General features: G+C 40.1%; 1 protein-coding gene across 1 annotated transcript; it reads right to left on the reverse strand.

Annotated features, from left to right (window-relative positions):
• Window positions 1-4259: 4259 nt before the first annotated feature.
• On the reverse strand, window positions 4260-16410 carry LOC121199528 (probable serine/threonine-protein kinase kinX). Its single transcript, XM_041064302.1, has 25 exons — window positions 15126-16410; window positions 14749-14874; window positions 14305-14499; window positions 14165-14227; window positions 13668-13706; window positions 13492-13533; window positions 13310-13378; window positions 13108-13143; window positions 12945-12992; window positions 12766-12819; window positions 12582-12629; window positions 12225-12470; window positions 11814-11861; window positions 11678-11716; window positions 11471-11503; window positions 11251-11298; window positions 11088-11138; window positions 10913-10960; window positions 10735-10782; window positions 10585-10629; window positions 10317-10433; window positions 10053-10097; window positions 9939-9965; window positions 8065-8109; window positions 4260-7790 (listed from the first exon to the last, which is right to left on the reverse strand). Exons 1-25 carry the CDS (start codon window positions 16408-16410, stop codon window positions 7639-7641), a joined length of 2997 nt encoding a protein of 998 aa, XP_040920236.1. The 3' UTR covers window positions 4260-7638.
• Between the last annotated feature and the right edge of the window lie 3340 nt (window positions 16411-19750).

Consider the following 19750-nt stretch of genomic DNA (forward strand, 5'->3'; position numbering starts at 1 on the left):
CTCCTGTAACTTTGCGATTTGTCATATTTTTAGCAATAATCTGTGAAATGTTCGGACAGCAGCAAAAACAGTGTGTTCCTTTGACTGGAGTTGATTTAAGGGTGTCAGTATTATACGATTTAAAGAATTGAAGGACTGTTGTATTTTTGCATGTTTTGGACCATTTAAATCCCAGGAACATCATATAGTATTACTCTTTGATGATTTTCTAACACATGCCCCGTGGTAGAATTTGTATTTGCCTCATTCTGTGCTGCAGTGCCATTTCTTTGGTTTTTTTCCCCCAGTCTTCTCAACCAGTCACCACACATCTTATGTTCAGTAATAATTCAAAGATTTGACTGAACATTGTGGTGAAGAACACTGAATGTAAACAAAGGTTTTGTTTGTTTACAGGAAAACTCCACAGGGCACCTTTAAGTCTCAAATGTCAGAGCTTCCTGACGGCATGTGAACGCACCAGACCTGCAGACTACAGATCAATAATTTAATTAATTAACATTTACAAACTGAGGTTGTAGTTAACACCGATGGATTATCTGTCTCAGGCAATGTTAAAGTGAGCAGTATTATAAATGTAATTGTAAGTTAATGGCCTAAAACATGCAACACAAACCGGACATGGTCCTTGCTTCAGCATTGATCGGTGTTTTCAGTGAACGTGTTTTGAACAGAGTTTGAATCTGTGTTAAGTTTTATTTCAAAAGTGTTATTTTACAGGTTTAAAGTACAGTATTTTATTATAATTACATTCAGAGTTTGGGTTAAATTCAGCAGTTAGACAAGCTACTTCTGCAGTGTAGGATAATTCAAATCATTTTCTGTATATGCCGCTCACTTCCCAAAAATACCTCTGCGTATGAAAGCTGCACCAGCTGAAGGTGTTTGACACAGTTTAGGTTTTTCCAGATCAACCATTCACCACAGGTTTGTGTTGCGGAGTGAGAAAGGTATGACACCCGAATGTTACAGGCCAGCAGACTCTGACGAGTGGAGCAGCAGCAGCAGCAGAATAACCCAGTCAGGCTGGCAAACAGACAGCCGAGCAGATCAGAGGAAGGCCGGCAGGCAGGAAGTGTGAGGTGGCCGGCTGCAACGAGAGCAGACAGCTGGAATGTTAAACTATCACACCAGCGTACATGACATGTCAACCCCGCTCACAACAGCTCAGAGGCTCAACCCTGTGCAGAGCCGAGTTAGACTGCGGTCTCAGTGGTTTACCCCCTCGGCTCAGTGTGATCTGTCTGGTTCCACGGCAGTTTAAATCAGAGTTAGACGGAGGTGATCTGCCACATGCGGCGGTGATACCGCCCTTATATTTACTACCTGATCAGTCGGTTAGTGCAGTCCTCCGAGAACAAGCTGCAAGCTGCAGAAAAACAGTCTGGGAAAACCTGTGAACACCGTGTTCATCATGTGTTTGACATGATTTCTGCACATCAGCAAATATCTGCGATCGGTTTTCACAGTTAAAACACACACAGAGTGGAATAACTCCAGGATTCAGATGAGCTTTTATCAACGTCAGTCAGGCTGTGAGTCATTCAGGAGGAAATGTGAAGGAAAACACACATTAGTACCATAAACAGGGAAACACACACTCACACAGCCACTGTAGATGCTTCCAGTTGTTAGGATACAAAGTTTACATGTAATAAACATCTGTATACTGCTTGAACATAGCAAACTGAGTTTATCTGAATCTCACTCAGAGCATCCTGCAGGTTTATTTTGAAGGTTGAAGTGTTAGTTGGCTGCTTTGTTCTGTTGCAAAACTTTATTGTATGTAGAGGAAATTAAACACAGTAACACACAGGTGAAGATTTTTAATTTTATTACAGATATACTTTATCTGGTGATGCTTTGTGCTTTACCATACATTTAATATTTTTTCAATGTTTTTTTGTGAGTATTTTATCGAAGTTGCTATCTACCTTGTTTATTACACAGGGGGTATACGTTGTATGAATTGTTAACAGAATTATGAAGTTAGACTCTGTTTTTATTTAAGAAATTCAGCATTTCGAATGTTATATCTGTGTTGTTGTTACGTCTTTCCTGCTGACTTTGGATCAGAGTATTGTTGAATACATTGCACTTACTGTAACGGACCAGTGTAGATGGATTTCACAGTTTTTAAAAACCACCCAGGAAGCCATCCTGGAAGTCCTCCTTCACTTTTTTGTCTCAACAAATCTGAACATGGATGATTCATTTCCCAGCTGCATCCTTTCACTAATTACTTAAGGACGACAGTTTGTTGTGAGCTAACATAAGTTACTGTAAACACGTCCATTTTTCACTTCTGTGAAAAGTGAGCAGACTTTATTTTTCCTCTCGGAGCTGGTGATTGGTTTTTGGATGTGCTCACTCTTTAGCAGATGTCTGATCTAAAATATAGCAGTTGAAAATGTTTTTTTCTTTTTTTTAGGTACAATCACATTATTACTTTTGACTTCATCTCGGTATGTTGATCATGATATTACTTTTAACAGCCACAGTAATTCATCAGTAGACCTCCAGGATGGTGCCGCATGTGGTTCACAGGATGTTTGTGATAAAAATATAAAGCTTCCATATGTGGGGCAACATTTCTCCAAGTTTAAATCCCAGTTTGACATCAACACAACGAACGGGGGAAATCTGTGACAGTTTGACAGAGTGTAGAACAGAGAACACTGCTGTCATTCATAGACATGGAGTACGTGTATTGTTTGCATTCAACTGGTTCATGACGTTTTGACACTAAATGTCTCTAAAAAGGGAAAAAGTCGACCTAAATGTCTGGTTTCAGTGATGTAAATGTCCTCTGCTTTTCTGTGCCTATGAGTTTGACGGGCAACTTAAACTTCACTGATTAGCATAACTTTGTTTTTCCAGTTCACAGATATGTAAAAGTGGCAGCAATGACAGTACAGTACAGTCAGTACATGCACTGTATAGATCAGTTAGCGATTTAATGTTCACATAACGAGTTTCGTTCCAGGCTGTGTGGGGTTTAGGGGGCAGAAATGATTGTTTTCATTCACTGGGTCCTCTTCCACGGAGCTGCCACGCTGCACCTCTACGCTTCTACAGTAGCCCAGAATGGACAAACCAAGGGTTTGCGTTTTTACGTTACCTGGAGGCCACCATAGTTTCCCCTACACACATGGAAAGGCACTGCTAGATGCCCCTAAATCCTACACACTGGTCTTTAAAAAAACAAAAAAATAAAAAAAACAGCTGTGCAAATAATTTCTGGCATAAAAAAATTATTTATTTATTTATTTTTTAAGGAGATTAGACTAAGAAGATTCATTTCTCACTGACTTTGACTAATGTTGCGTTTGTCTCAGCCAAAGCCACCACTTCAATTAAACGTCTAATGTATTGTTTCTAATCATTAAGTATTTGTGTGCTGAAGATTTGTTCACTGAATGACGTTTTTTTAATGACTGATCATTTTTCTGAAAATGAATGCATAACTTTCAGTTGTGATATATTTATTGATTTTCATATCACTGTTCTTTGATTGTATAGTTGCAGTAGGAGCTGTAGGGAGACCAAACTCAAAACTGAATTGTGAAGTCATTTTGGAAAAGCCAGTATATCATAGGAGCAAAAACTGTTCAGTTAGCAGGTGTTAAATGTATAAATGTCCTCAAAGACAATTTGCTGAAATGCATTATGTAAAACGAGCAAAATAAATATGGACACAAATAGATTTTCTCACTGGTCACATTTCTCTCGTATCTGACTCGTCTCACTGCTTTGATTCTTTAACAGTAATGCAGTGACTGAGGGGGAGGAGCCTGTCGCAGCTGCAGAGAATCAGCAACCAAGACCAAGGTATGTTCCCTGAGAGTGAAGCTGGAGGCAAACAAAACTTACTGGAAATGCAACACGCTATTTGTTTGTTCACTCGGGCTGAAAGATAGTGCTTCAATACACTTTCCACCAAGTGGAATAACATTGTTATGGCTCTTGAGTAGGTGTTTGTAATGCACAGTGTGTGTATGGAAACTGCTTCTGACATTTTAAAACCTTTGATTGATTTTCACTGTTAAGTAAATTTACCGCCATCTGTTGTTTTCTGTTCCTTAGTTAGAATTGTTTTTATTTTATTTCACAAATCTCTCAAGTATAAACTAAAACAATGTTGAAAATCCAACTAAAAATCGCTTATGGATGCATTCAGCCCATTAAATGTAATTCTATGACTTATTTCAGCATTTCAAAATTAAGAAAGAAAAGCACAATAATGACCTCAAGTATCTGCATATGTTTATTCAAATTCTGACCCAATAGCTGCTGTGGTGACTCCACATGTTCTACATACAGCAGACATTCTCAGAGCCGTCCCTCAGACGCCTTTTACGCAACCTGAAATGTCAGTTACAGCATTAATTGGCTCCTAAAACGTGACTGAGTCAGGCTGCCTGTCCTATCACATGATCACATTATACATCTCTGCTTTATAATACATGCAACAGGTAGTTCATTCTTTCGCTTTATGAAACACAGTCTGATGATGAATTAAAACAACACACACACAAAAATAGTTTTTGGGCCAAACCAGTGTCTGAATCTGTGTTTATCTCGTTCAGTGTGAGAAATAATGAAGCAAATATTCTCCAGATGGTTAAGAACTAAATAAACTAATATCTACAGTCTTTATACAGTATCTGACTGTGTGTTCTACACTAAGGAGGAGAACTCAAAAATGTGTTGCTGTCCGTTTAAATGACACTATCATGCATATTACATAAGAAATCATTAACAAAAAAAATGTGATCTGTCTAAAAGAACCAAACAACCTCAAACCATATTTGTTCAGTGGGTAAAATGAAAAAAACAGCATTAATCCAGCCTCCACCTTCAGCCATTAATCCACTCTTACTGCTGCTGTAACAACATGTACTGTAGATTTCTCTCCTTCTGCTGTGGTGGCTTCACTGCATTTTAGTAAATTAACGCAGTGAACAGTAGGTTGAGCTGAGTTTCGTATTGCATGTATGTTGCATGTTGCACTCAGCCACTACTTTCACTGCAAACCTTTGTGACTCCTCTAACCTTAAGGAAGAACGTCAAATTAAGTCGTTTTTGTGCTTAAACCTAACCAAACCGTGGCCATTCCGCAACCTGAACCACAGGTTTCTTATTGGCACCATGACGACGAAGGTCTGGTACACCTGCTGCTGGTCCACGCCTGTAGTATGCATCTCAGGCTAAGGACAAACAACCCTATACGGTCTTTGTCTAACTGTGATTTCAGAATAAACTACTGATCAAAGAAAAATAAAAAGCCATTTAAACCATGTAATCAGGGTTAAACACACCATTCCACCTTTAGGCTCACAGGAATAGTTATGAAGACTTTGAAACGTGTTGCATGCACTGTAGTAAAATTAGATTAGAGCCTGTTTTGCTCATATAAGATTGTAGTTTACTCTGAGTCATATCTGTTACTATCACACATTTTATAGGACATCCAGACAAAGAGCCACAGCCAGGCTACTGCTGTATCCACCTACTGGAAAACGATTCATTTTAAAACATCCTATAAAGTGTGATTTAAAAGCCGCTCCGACAACCACATACGCTCAGGAAGCTGCTGCTGTAAATGGCTGTCAGATCTGGTTTGGCCGTGAAACATGAAGGTCTCTTCACACTCATCATTTCTCAGGCCCGCTGACCTAAACCCTGCAGGGCGACAGAAAGTTGAGGGCTTGACCTCATTTCATGCTTGTTAACTTATTTACATCAGGCCTCAGGTTAAACATTCACAATTGAAAATCAGAGCCCATGGTCAACATGTTCAGGATGCTAACAGCAAACAACCAGCCGAGCTCTGATTGGACAACAGACATTTCACTGCTTTAGTTCAGATCCTGATCCGCACCAGTGATTTTGAAGGTACATTTGAAGTTCACTATCCCTGTACGTTAACTTTTACACGTATGGTTTCTTTGTGAACACACCTTAAAACCTCCTGGTGATGATGCAGGTAGGCTGGAGACAGTCTGGCCCTGGAGTGAGGCTTAATTAAAGCCTTTACAAAAGGGAAGACGCTCCTCATTATTGGTCATGGGCATGGGAAATACTTGCCTCTCATTAGTTAACAGGCGTCACTTTAAATCATACATCAGTACGGTCTCATCATGTTATAAATCAGGTAACCTAGGTGAAATTACCTAAACACACAGATGGACATCTTGCTGTGTACAATCACAAACTTAGAAATGGTAACTGTGAAAGGACTGTTGGGCCAGTGAGGGTCTCATCCCAGCTTTAAGCCCAGTGGAAAAACCCCTTTGGTTCTTACTTGTATCAGGTTTTCACTCAGTAAGACAACAATAGCAAACTGCTGGTAATGTTCAGCAACAGTTTTGTAGCAACAACAACGCAGTGTCGTCGCTTAGGTACAAAACCAGAGCTATGAACGAGTGAGGTAACTGGAAATATGACGTATCAGGCTTAATAAAGAAATAAGCTGATGATTAACATGACACACATGACATTCACCCACTGCAGCAGACATCACAGCGTCTCATGAGTTGGTCACGTCAAAGTCGTCCTGTACAGATTCCCTGTCTCTGAACACACAAGTTTAAGACAATGGATATTTGTGTCTAAGCCAGCACCACTGTAAGATCACATGTGTTAAAATACACAATTACACACAATTATCCACAAACTGTCCTTTTTCTTAAGATAAAGATAAAATTTATACAAATCTAAAGCTTCTTTGTTGGAATTTTTGGCTTCAGTGATTTTTAAAGTTTAAGGAAAGACTTTCTAAATTTGTCTCATCTAACATGGCAGCATCAAAAGATAAGCTGCTCAGAAACACGTATTTGGGAACCTAATGTTGTATCAGTCCACATGTGAGAAACTGCTTCAGGTCACAAACAAAAACCTGGATGTTATTTACACCTGACATCAGAATAAATCTCATAAAAATTTGATTTTTTCCAGATACGTTATTTCGTATCTCTAATATTTACATTTATAACATTTGTGTCCCTGCTCTTTTCTCTGCTGTTTTATCAGAATATACAAATCTAATCTAAATAACGCAGGTGAGAGTAAACTGGATATTGTGGCTTGCAGTTTAATACAGATGCAGTTAATGTGGTTTTCTTCTCCTTCAGTCCTGCCTCATATTATCTCTATGGACGTGTCTCATGGCTCATCAGCATGGACCCACATGCTGACGAGACTGATGATGGATGTTCACTGTCATGATCAGAGACAGGGAGGCTGCTGGGATCAACTGTGGGAGCTCCTGGGATTTAACCCCCCAACACTTTCTAATCTGCTGCAGATGCAGCTAAGCAACAAACACAAGCTGGGGAAGTTACAGCTACAACACAGAGTTTTCTTTAAATAAAGAAGTTATTATTCAGGGTGTAATTGTGATCTGGTGAAGCAACACACAGCGAAGCATCAAGTGAGGGGAAAATATCAGCAGAAACCCCAGGAGCTCAACCACAAAGAGAGAAAATAAATAAATACATAAATAAATTAAATACAAAAGAGTTCGGTCTGTCTGTGGCTGCTCTCTGAATTTCAGGATGCCACAGATTCAAACAGCTCCCCCTGCTGGTCTGGGAGTGCAGTGCTGTCAGATATGAAGTGAGAGGTCAGGCTGTCCTATTGACCCGACGTCCTGGCTGCTCTCTGCTGCTCCAACATGGACTTGAGTGCAGGGGACATCATGGTGGGGGACATAGCTGGGGTGAAAGGTCGTAAGGGGTACTGTGCATTTTTGCCAGGGACATAAATGCACTGGAAATATCTCTGGCCTGTGAAGACAGCAAATGGATGGTTATATGTAGGTGGCAAATAGGTTATAGATCCAGATAAGAAACACCCATGGACAAGGCGTATACCATTTAACCACAGCGTCCCTGGTTTATTTCTAACCTCTCTCTCTTTTGTCCCTCAAAACAAATGTAAAAAGTGTAAATGTACATCACATTCAGAAAGTCATGAGTAGTCATTAGGGTCTGTTCACTTCCCTTTTACCCTCACAAACTACCCCTCACTTACAATAAGAACAGTCTCAGTAACCTTTACCTGGTTTCTTCTGTTCTGTGGTATTGTCTTCAGTTTGGGGCTCTTCTGCAAGAAATAGGAATTTAAAAAAAAAGATGAAGACTTTGGCATCATGTGGGGGACAATGAAGGTGAGTGTTCACATGCATGTAAGGAGGGAAAGAATGAAAGAGCCTGGAGAGAGGAATAAAGGGGAAAAAATCCTCTTTATAGCTCATGTTAAAGTCCAACTAAAATTAAAAATCATTTTTAAACACATATCTCCTCGACTGTAGTTTTGATTTGTGTGCTTATTGTCATAAACAGAAACGAGGCTTTTTTTCTGCTATGCTAGTTTCTCCTATATTGTATAGTGGTGTTCTCCAGTGGGAATTTTTGACTATAATGAGTGTGGAGAGTTTGCCAGTGACTTGGCACAGGTTGAAATAACATGCACGAAGAGTAACAACCCATTAGGATTCTTAGTTGTCAGTAAAGTGATGCCATAGAAATATCCACTCAGGGACGATGCTTAGACACAGTTTCCTCCAATATGTCAAAAATAGTTGTGTCCTCCTTTGAAAGATATAAAAACGTATATAATACAATATCTATATTGTATATACAATTTCTGTATTGTTATGGTTTGTATTTTCTAACAAAAAAGGTAAAGAGAATTCAAATTTCAGTTTCAGTCTGTTTCATGCATGAAACAAACCACATGAATTTCGGTTGCTATTGTCTGTGAAGCAGTGAAATCTAAAAAATAAAACACATCCTTACAGACGGATGGATGTTCGCTGTCCCTGCTCGCCTGGTTTAAGCATCTGAAACAAGCCACATCTAATAAATGCAAGTTTGGGTCACAGAAATCAAACAGTTTTTGATTGTACTCTAGTAGACGGGAGCCACTGTGTCAGACGTTGATAGTAGAAAAGTGTAGAGTCACTCGAGGCAGTGGGGGAGTGCTGATAATCCACTGGATGACTCAATAAGAACAGAACACTAATACCCCACTTTAATGGGTTTTGGTTCATGGATTTAATCAGTTCAGCTAAGTATTACTGTCGCTACATTCATCAAAGGCCATGATCTCTTCCAACAACTCAAGGCAGCTCAAAAAGAAGTAATCTGGACTCAATCAGCTCATCTCATTAAATTCTAATCACTTATGTTCCTAATGTCATTAAGAGGGAACGTCTCTTCACATTGAGTTAACCAGTGGAAAGATGGTGAGAACTAACCGAATACCTCAGGCCTTACAGGAAGCTCTCTTTGCATTCTCTATGAACAACAAGCATAAGGTATAAAGAGTTACTGTCAAGAAATACAACACTCAGCAGCATCACTGCGTGTCCGCGTGGTTTCAGTCATCAGGTGATAGAGGTACTCTGTCCGATTTATGATAACGATAAACTCCTCTGTGCAACAGTCGGACCTGACGGTCCAATCAGCAGAGTGAATGAAGACACCTGTGTAATGTGATGTAATGCTCATCAGGTGCACAATCTTCACTGTCAGTGCTATTCGGAAAGTTAGAGAAAGATTGTTGGCAGGGGTTAAGGAAACCATGAAATGATATGAAATGATATCCAGGACGTCCAGCTTGACAAGCAGATCCATGAGTTTATCAGACATTAACCACTGCACAGCAGTTTTCTAAAACTCTGACACAGGATTTCATGACTCCGGGAAGTCAGGTGACCTTAACGATGCACAGGTGACATGAACGACCCAAAGAGATTTTAAAGCCTGAGCTGACTGAGTCAGTATTGTCCAGACAAAAGCAGAAAACCTTTTCTGTCTTTGATGAAGTGCTCTTTGATAAATAACAACATCCACATTTGAGTTCACAGAAGCGCTGAACATTTTTATGGTGGCTGGATGTTATTTGCACTGGAATTCCCTCATACTTACTAGGTTGTGGTAGTTTTTTCTCTTTATCTAAAATTTGAGAGCAAAAAGAAAGAAACTGATCAGTATCAGACGCAGCCAGCACACGTTACTCACTCTCTGACGGTGAATCCATACCTTGAGCCTCTCTGACAGATTTCTTTTCAGCCTTTCCAGCTTTGCCTGCAACAGGAGAGACAGTCACATTACAACCAGACTTATAACTCTCCACAGCTGTGGTGCATATTTTAAACTCTCGCAACATTATTCTTACTTTGCTTCTCTGCCATGAATTAAGATCTTGGCAGAAAATGAAAATCAGTGCAAGAGTCCTGCTGTGCTCCACAGAGAAATCCCAAATATTCAGGGTAGATGGACCACGTGAACACGTGGATGAGTTACCTGGTTCAGGTGAAGCTCTGACAGGTTTCGTCTCTTTGGCCGGAGAGGTTACGTTCGCTCTCTTCAGAGTTTCTAGTCTCGTTCTCAGTCGGATCGGGTGTGGACGTGGTTCTGGATCTGTTTAAGACAAATTTAAGACAAATACATTTTTTCAATTTTATATCACCTGGACCAAATTGTGGTTTAGCATCTGCATGATAAACTGTGCTGAACTGATTTAAATCTTGAACCAAGTACAAAATTAGGTTTGAATTAACTTCAGTTTTACCTTTCTTGGCTGTAGATGCCTTGGCCCTGCTCTTGACAGGCGACACTTCAGAGAGGAGCAAAGTAATTAGCTTCCGATCATCTCTCACATCACTGATGTGAATGGTGACTGACTTTATGCAAATTGATGAACATGAGCGTGTGCAGTTACCTGTCTTTTCAGGGGCTGGTTTCCTCTTGTGTTGTACAGCTGCAGGCTCTAACATAACGAAGAAAGAGTGATTAGTGGCCTGATTACTTTGTTTTCTGAGGAAATATTATCTGTTCCTTCTCATTAAGGAGGGAGGTTCTCTGCGTTGGTTTTCACCTGTGGCTTAATGCTGTTTTACCTTTCTTAGCAGCTGCAGCCCTTTTGGTTTTCTCTTTCACTGCCGGCTCTGTAAAAACAAATATTGTGATAAAATTAAATTGATGAAAAATCTTAACACAAACCTACGTCAAGCTTGTTTTTTTGTTTTTTTTTCACAGTGCATACATTTTATATTCTACCAAAATGTTCATTACCTTTCTTAGCTACTGTAGGACTTTTGGTTTTCGCTTTTTTTGCAGCTGACTCTGTCACAACAAATACATAACGAGTACAATCAGTATCATTACACAGTTTAAATTTAAAAAACAACAACATCGTTATCGAGACATATAGAACCATAGTCAACGAGTGATTCACCTTTCTTTGCAGCGGCTGATTTCGTTTTGTCTTTTGAAACAGCAGCATCTAGAACAGGCGAATGTGTTGAATCATGTTATCCATTTCACGCTCAAGTGTGTAAATCTGTCTGTGCACTTACAGCAAAGCAACGCTCAAATCGCTGTCTGTATCATTCACAACAACACTGAAGTGTACGGCGGGGAAAACACCAAATCATCCAGCTGTAAACAGGAATTACCTTTCTTTGTTTTCTCTTTGGCTGCTGCTGGCTCTGAGGGGATAATTGGAGTGAAATGGCCATGCAGAGTTAATTTTCCATGATGAATGCATCCATACAGCACACTGTGTCATTGTACATCACTGTTAAGTGCTGCAGCTGTGGTTTGTTATGGGGAATATTCCAGTTAGCTGACAAATTAAGCATTTAGTGGGAGTCATACAGTACCTTTTTCTGAATCAGCAGCCTTGGGTTTCTTCTTTGCAGCTGGAAAGTGCCACATATTAATTACTGTATCATTCACTGCAGTAATTAAGAGAAAAATAATTATGTGCGTGAGTCTAAATGATCAAATCACTCGTACCTTTCTTGGTGGAGGCAGCCTTCACCTCTTCCTCAGCAGTCACTGGTTCTTTAATGAAAAGAGTTTGGATAAATTATTAAATTAAATTACATTTTTTTAGTCATACGTTTTCTTCAAAAACAAAGAGATTTAATTTAATATCACAGCAGTGACATTTTAAATCTTTCTCATTCATATTCTGTGGCTGAGATATGATCAAGTTTTAAGTTTAAAAGTTTATTTTCTTCATAAAGAAAGAAAAGCAAGTTTAAAAGGCAAGTTTATTTGTAGAGAGGATTTCATACATCATGACTATTCAGTTGGTTTACACAGGAAGAAAAAAAAAGTAAACGCATCATAAAACATAATGGAAATTCAATCAGGAGAAACAGTCTCAGCTTTGATGAAACAAACAACCAAACTCTTCCTCACCCTGCAGAGAAGCTGCAGCCGGCTGAGCTTCAGCAGCTGGAGTCTGGGCCTCAGGCTGAACAGGAGCCTCCTGTCCTGGAGCTTCTGGCTGCACAGCTGGTTGAGGCTGCACCTCTGGCTGCAGTGGCGGCTGATATGGTTGATATTGTGCATAGAGCGGATGCATCGGTGGAGGTGGCTGTTGTTGATAAAGAGGCTGCATCGGTGGAGCTCCGGGATGGACGGTCAAAACAGGGGCAGACGGAGCTGAAAAAAATCCAAACTGTATGTTTTTATCTTCCAGCTGAAAATCATATCACAGGAAATCTTTTACTGATGCTTTATTACTTATCACTGACATGACAACAGGGTAAATACCTGACATGGTGGGAGGAGGGTACGGGTTGTCTGTGACGATGTGATGAACTGGAAGATAAAGAGTTAACTTCACATGTTGGCAGGTTGACAGGTGAACAGAAGGAGTCGATGTGTTTGAAACAGGATGTCATTTTGACATTTTATTTCCCCTGGGTGATGATTTTCCAGATTCTTTGCCACTTACCGTACCAACCAGGAGGGGAGGGGCAGTACACTGGTGCAGGTCTGCAGGGGCCAACTGACATAAACCAGAGGAGATATATGTTGGCTACTGGCTTTTATAAGTTATAAATTTACTGTATAGGTGTATATGTATGTCCCTTCAGTTTACATCTATAAAGGTAATCATAATAATAGTTTTACCTTCTTGTCCAGATTCTGTGACTTCTTCTTGTTTTTTAGTCACTGTCTCTGTCAATGCAAATGATGGGATGTAAAAATCATCCTCACATGGTTCATATCTACCGAGCAAACTTTTGCTGCCTCCTGATGCAGAATGACTGTAAGTATGACTTGAGTCAGTTACCTGCTTTGGAAGTTTTGCTCTTCTCCTGCCTCTTGGCTTTTTGTTGTACATTTAAAAGAGAAAACTTTTCATTAATTAAAACTGTGACAGTATTTCAGGTTTCTTACGATTTACTTTGAACTCGTTTAAATCCTCCATTCAGTCGTCATGTTCACTGATTCACTGAGTCAGACCATCAAATGTCTGGACTACGCCTTCGTACCTCTCAGAAGAGCAGGAATCCTCCTGATCCTCCTGATTTTTGGATCCAGTTCTGCAATTCTGGGAAGAGCTGGATACAACATTTCATTCAGTACTTCACAGGAAGAACAAGTATTGATAAACACAATTAGTTTTGTCAAGAGAAAGGCGGAATAAAGATGGCAGTGATGTCCTCACTGTTACCTTTCCGTTTGGGCTTTTCCTCTGTCCTCACAGCTTCACGGTCTAAAATTAAAAATGAAAAAAGTGAATACTTAACAAATTAAAGGAACTTTACTTGGCTGAGCTTCACAGTGGCTTATTAGAGTTATCACTAGTTGGGAATCTTTTCAGTCAAAACCTGAAACTTTTATCTTCACCTTTTCTCCTCCTCACAGCTGAAACCCTCCTGGGAGCTTCTGAAAACACAAGCACGAGATCACACACTGAGCTTTTCACAGGCAGCAGGACACAAATCTGCATTTATTACACCAACCTGAGGTTTATATTCAGCCACTTCTAGCAAATAAAATGAATCTAAACGCAACAGGTGCAAAACTAACACAACCTAAGAAAAGCTGAGATTTGCTATAAATAAACTGTTGAAACATTTGCAATCAGTTGCAGGGCAGAAAAAAAACTGGATGAATGAATGGCTCTGTCCAAGCGTCAAAATGTTTGCTGTAGTGTCCAATACTTTTCTGAATCTGGGCTCTGTTGTGAAAGTTTATTCTCTAGTTTGTCATTGTGTTTTGGTATTTACATATCTCTACTGGAGATACGTAGATACCAAACAATACTAAACACCTTTTAACATAAAAATAAAGTCTTTTATATCGAATGTCTTAAGATAAAAATATGATAGAGCTTCACCAACCTTTTTTCTCTGTGGTCTTGGAGGCAGATGCTTTGCTCTTGGCGGAATGCAAACAGGGACACACTGAAATCACAAAGCACAGAGTTAAAGTTACACTGACTTTAAATGTGATAAAATAAAAACTGTCCTCCGTCTCTGACCTGTGGGTTCAGTCTTCGCCGCTTCAGGTTCAGATAAAGGCTTAATCACATCCACCGTCGCCTTCTCCTTGTCGTCATCTTCGTCGTACTCCTCTTTTTTATCTTCTGGTTCATCTACAGATTTCTGCGTTTCAGCCGTCGGCTCTTCATCTTCTCCCTCATCCTCCTCCTCGAGAGCAGCAGGCTGACTGGTTACTGAGGCAGAGAGAGAGAGACAGTGTCTCTAACATGGATCTGTATTTATCAAGAAGATGACTGATCATATTCATGTGGCAAAAAATAGTTATGGACGGATAAAAGAGACAGCAGATGAGTTTTCATATTTAACCTGGGATATTTATTTATTTATTAATAAATAAACATATTTATTTTGTTCTATTAAATATAAAATGTACACACTAACAGTCTGTAAAACACAGAGGCCATGATGGATGTGATTCTCACCGACTGTTTCACCCTCCTCAGTCTTATCTTCATCATCAGCCTGACTGATTTCCTCCTCGTCTTCATCATGGTCTTCCTCTGTCTTTGCTGCCTCCTGCTGGACAGTGAACGCCGCTGCAGTGGTGGCTAAAAAACACAGTGAAATGTAAATACAAGGATTTCTGCAGGTTCCCCAAGCTCAGTTTAACACCTCACAGAACGCAGATTAATACCTCTTTCAGTCATTCATTCATCATTCATGCATTCATGCACATGATGATTGATTAAAAAGGATCATTTAACTCAATCACAATTTAAATGGACACCTGCCAGCCAATCAGAAACTAGTAAAACTCTTATGTAACTCCAAATGAAAGTAATCTGATGCTGCTCTGTACCTGCGAGCAAGATGCCATCAACGTCATCATCATCTTCCTCATCTTCATCTTCATCATCTTCTTCATCCTCACTCGCTAAGGATTCTGATGTGATTTCATCTTCATCTTTTTCAGTGTCAACAAATGTTTCTTTGATCTGATCTTTGTCTTCCTCATCAAAGATGACCTCAGACGAACTGGTATCAACATCTTCATCATCTTTCTCTTCATCGTCATCATCCTCAGTTGTGTCATAGGAGATGTCATCACTGAAGACAGTCTCTCCAACAGAGTCTTCGTCTGTTTTAAGAGCAATGTCATCATCATCATCATCACCTAGGACCCCGCTGTCTGTACTCTCAAAGGGAGGGACGTCAGCTTCCTCCTCCTCTTTATCGTCATCATCATCATCATCTTCAGTGACATCATCGGGTTTGTCACGATCATCATCTTCAACATCGAGGTCAACGTGGATGTCTTTGTCAAGATCATCGTCCTTGAGGTCACTGTCTTCTTCATCATCTTCATCATCTGCAAAGTGCTCAGAAGAGGCAACGGAGATGTCCTCATCTGATTGGTCCAGATCATCCTCATCCTCATCTTCATCCTCATCCTCATCCTCATCCTCATCATCATCTTCATCCTCATCAGTGTCTTCAGCACTTTTGACATCTTCTTCCTCATCGTCTTCGACAGCAGGCAGAGGAGGAAGATCCTCTGTGAGTTTATCATCATCAGTTTCACTGTCTTCTACAATGACATCATCGCTATCAGATGTTGCGACACCCTCGGCCAGTCTGTCGTCTTCATCATCATCGTCTTCATCATCATCTTCTTCATCCTCCTCTTCACTGGAAAGGAGTGCAGATTCTGTGACGTCTGAGGTGTCAGTGATTTCATCATCACTGGCGTCATCTTCATCGAGTTCGTCTTCGTCTTTGTCATCATCTTCATCAGGTAGAGTTCTGTCCTCGTCGCTGTCTGTGACATCAACAGGTGCGTCAGACTCAGAATCAGGAGACACTGCTGACCCTTCATCCTCAGAAGTGGAAATAGGTTCAGGAGAAACTTCATCTTCTTCTTCATCTTCATCATCATCTTTGTCCACCTCTTCTTCTGCTGCCTCCTCTTTCAGTTCACCTTCATCTTCTTCCTCGTCTTCATCATCTTGCTCCACCTCAGCAGCTTCCTCTTCCTCCTCTTCCTCCTCTTCGTCATCAGCAGCTGCTTCATCTCTTTCCTCCTCCTCTTCCTCCTCTTCCTTCTCCTCATCCTCCACTTCCTCTCCCTCTTCTCCTTCCTCCATCTCCTCCACAGCTTCTGCTCCCTCCTCTTCTTCCTCCTCTTCCTCCTCCTCCTCCTCATATTCTTCCTCCTCCTCATATTCTTCCTCCTCTTCATATTCTTCCTCCTCCTCATACTCCTCCTCCTCCTCCTCCTCATACTCCTCCTCCTCTTCTTCATACTCCTCTTCCTCCTCTAGTTCTTCCTCCTCTTCTGCATACTCCTCCTCCTCCTCCTCCTCCTCAGCAGCCTCCACTTTGTCTCCCCCCTCTCCCTCCTCCTCTTCCTCCTCCACAACTTCAGCCACTGGTGTTTCCTTCTTTGCTTGCATCCCTATAACTGTAAAAAAAAAATAATAATAAAAATGCTGAGGTAAACCAAAAGTATCTCATGTCCCCATAGTGTACGGTATTCTCCGAAGGTTTGTCACTACAGACAATAACTTTAACTTTACATACGAACATTTTATCATTTTTTTATATTCATTTTTTACATAAAAATACTGATCAGTGCAGCTTTAAGTAGGAGGTAAGCCATTGTTACTGGGTACAATAAAAAAGGTTCCAGGTACAGACCTTTACTTCGAGAGGGGAGAAATTCTCCTAGAACACAAAAAGGACATGGAATCAGCAACATAACAGAACAAAAATACGGCTTTGACAGGATGAAGCGTGCCATAGTTTGGATATCCTTTCACACACAGAACATCATCACTTTCATTAGAAGTTTTATAGATTAGTGGCAGCAGTTAGCATAGAAAGTTAGTGAGAAACAAACCGTCTTATCTGAAAACTTAACTATATTATGCAGCTAATAATGGGAAACAACTCGTGGATTTTAGTAGATGAGTACTGTGATTTCCTGTTGTTGCCTCCATTGGTTGACTGTTACAGGGAGGGGACTCATCAGTCATCATCTATGTAGAGTTAATCTACACATTCCCAGAAATTATCTGTAGAGTACCTTTTGCTTTCTTAATCTTCACCTCCACTTCCTCCTCCTCCTCCTCCAACCATCTTGAATCTTTGAGATGGTTCATACATAAAGTCAGTTTAAATCTACCACCACGACAGAAATCATCTGGCCATGTTGTCCCCTAGATCCATGAATGTTTTTCTATTTTCTCTCAGCCACACAGTTTCTGTGAGGTTTTAACAGAACAAAGAAGTCATCAAACTGTTTTCCCTCAAACAAGTTTTCATCTGTCGATTTCACGGATGTATGCTGTCCTCACACTTCAAAGCTTTTGGCCTCTTTGAAACACGTCACCACAGATTGCAGTACATGTGCTGTGTGTTTTTAAATGAACATCATAGTATAAACTGTAGGTAAGATTTTTCATGGGTTCTGACAGTCAAAATGACTTTTTCTTGAGGAGTTCAACAGCACATGTAATGAAGGGCAAAAAGCAGCAAGCATCCATTTCTTTTTCATGATCACTGTAAAAGGAAATAAAGAAGCTGCAGAGGTACAAACCTTTCTTTCTCACTGCGGAGAGATTTCCTACAGAAGAGCAGAGGGAAATGAGTAACTGTGGTGCGAGCGCCAAAATATAATAACCTGTGATCCCATTGTTCTGTTTGCTTTATTTAACAAATCCAACACAGTTATGAAATTGCTCAGCTGTGTGTCTTTTTGTGTGGAGCGACTGTACCTTCATCTTCTTCAGGAGCAATCAAGCTGGCGGCAAATTTTAATATTACGCTGATCACGTTGGCTGATTCCTCCACGGCATCATTCACCGCCTTCACGGGGTCTGAGCCGATCTTGGTGAGGCCTCCTGGTGGAGCAGGGGCATGAACACAGACACACAGAGACACCAGTTGATTGAGTCACTCATTCTGTTTGATTGAAGTTGTTTGACTGGCTGTTCTTGACCAAACCAAACAAATATAATTTCAGTAAGAGCTTCTTACCTCTTACTCTTACATTTCCTCAGTGCAGACAAAGCTCTCATTCCTCTGCATTGAGGAAAGGTCCCACAACATAAACTCTATAGCAAAAGGTTAAACTGAGATGGGGCAACATGAAGTCAAAAAGCTCAAATCTGGATTTCACGGATTGATCAATGTCCCATTAGGAGCAGGGGTGACCCACCTTCCAGTTTGACCACTGCAAAAGGCCTGCAGAGCTAAGAGCGTTTTAAAAATCACAGTGACCCTCATTCATCGTTTTACAATTCATGTGTTCAAAAACCTCATAAATTGTCCTCATCACATTAAAGTTTGGAATTTTATAATTCAAAAGGCTATGAAAATAAGTTTTCTGCTTTAAAAATCTCAAAATTTGAATTTCTGCTCATGGAGCGTTTGTGCAGTTATTTCATTAAACACAAGAGTCTCCCAGTGCTTGAACAGGCAGTTGTTTCTAAGACAGTCTGATGAAGGAGGGCCAGTGTTCCCAGTCCAAACACCAACAAAACAAATGATTTATTCTGAAACATGAGAGAATGAGGCTGAGAAACTCTCAACCTGCGGAGATGTGAAAAGGAAGAAAACCAACTATTAAAAATGTATGGTGTGATGTACACAGACTCTTTTCAGTGGATCAGTCAAACATGAGTCCACTTGATTTTCATCCTTTTTAAACTTTAAAATCCTAAACTAAGCCATCCACATATCTCACAATATTTGCATGTCTGAATGCAACCAGATCTACACAAGTGGCAAACAGGCAAATTAAACTATTATAAAGGAAAAAAAATACACATCATAGTGATATAAGATATCTACAGGGTAAACAAACTACCTATAACATCATTTTACTGTATAACTGAGCACTTTGAATGCTGTCAATATCAAGCATGAAGGTACAAGACAGATTTATTTAGCATCCTTCTGAAAACCTACAGCCTTGGCTGTGAAGAACTGTCTAACATTGATGGCTAATATCAGCAGTCAATGTTAGGTGGTTAGTAGTTTTTATCAGCAGCTCTAGAAAAAGCCTCTGGTCCGAGGAGTTAGTAGCAGGTAAGGTGTCTTGCCTCTACGCCCTGAATCCTTTAAAACCTTCCTTACGAGAGGAGGTGGGTGACCTGGTTGGATGAGAAACACAGTGGCAATAAGCAAAGACATTAAGCACAAAGGTGAAGCAAAAACAGGAGAGAAGGAGAAAAGCAGTGGTGGAGTAAGATAAAGTTTTTCTGTGTTCACACTGTGATGGTATGAAGATGATGATGATGAAGCTATAACACGCACACTGCTGCTGGTAACAGAACATGAATTTGAATTTGATATTTCTCTTGTTCAAGATGAAATTGTGGAAATGGGAAATATATATTAGCAGTATTGTAGTCAAGGAAAAATGTGTGGACTGCTATGTTTTTCTGTTGAAAGGATATTCCACTTTTTTTTTAAATTTCT

Source organism: Toxotes jaculatrix, chromosome 19, assembly GCF_017976425.1.
Source record: "Toxotes jaculatrix isolate fToxJac2 chromosome 19, fToxJac2.pri, whole genome shotgun sequence".
Taxonomy (NCBI): Eukaryota; Metazoa; Chordata; class Actinopteri; family Toxotidae; genus Toxotes; species Toxotes jaculatrix.

Bases quoted from the DNA above. Each gene is read 5' to 3' on its own strand.
- LOC121199528 (XM_041064302.1), bottom strand. From the start codon at position 16,410: ATGGAGGAAGGAGAAGAGGGAGAGGAAGTGGAGGATGAGGAGAAGGAA. The intron at 14,228-14,304 runs GTCAGAGACGGA...TTGTGATTTCAG, and splicing joins GGCGAAGACTGAACCCACAG to TGTGTCCCTGTTTGCATTCC. The intron at 11,862-12,224 runs GTGAGGAAGAGT...TTTTCATTAAAG, and splicing joins GGCTGCAGCTTCTCTGCAGG to AACCAGTGACTGCTGAGGAA.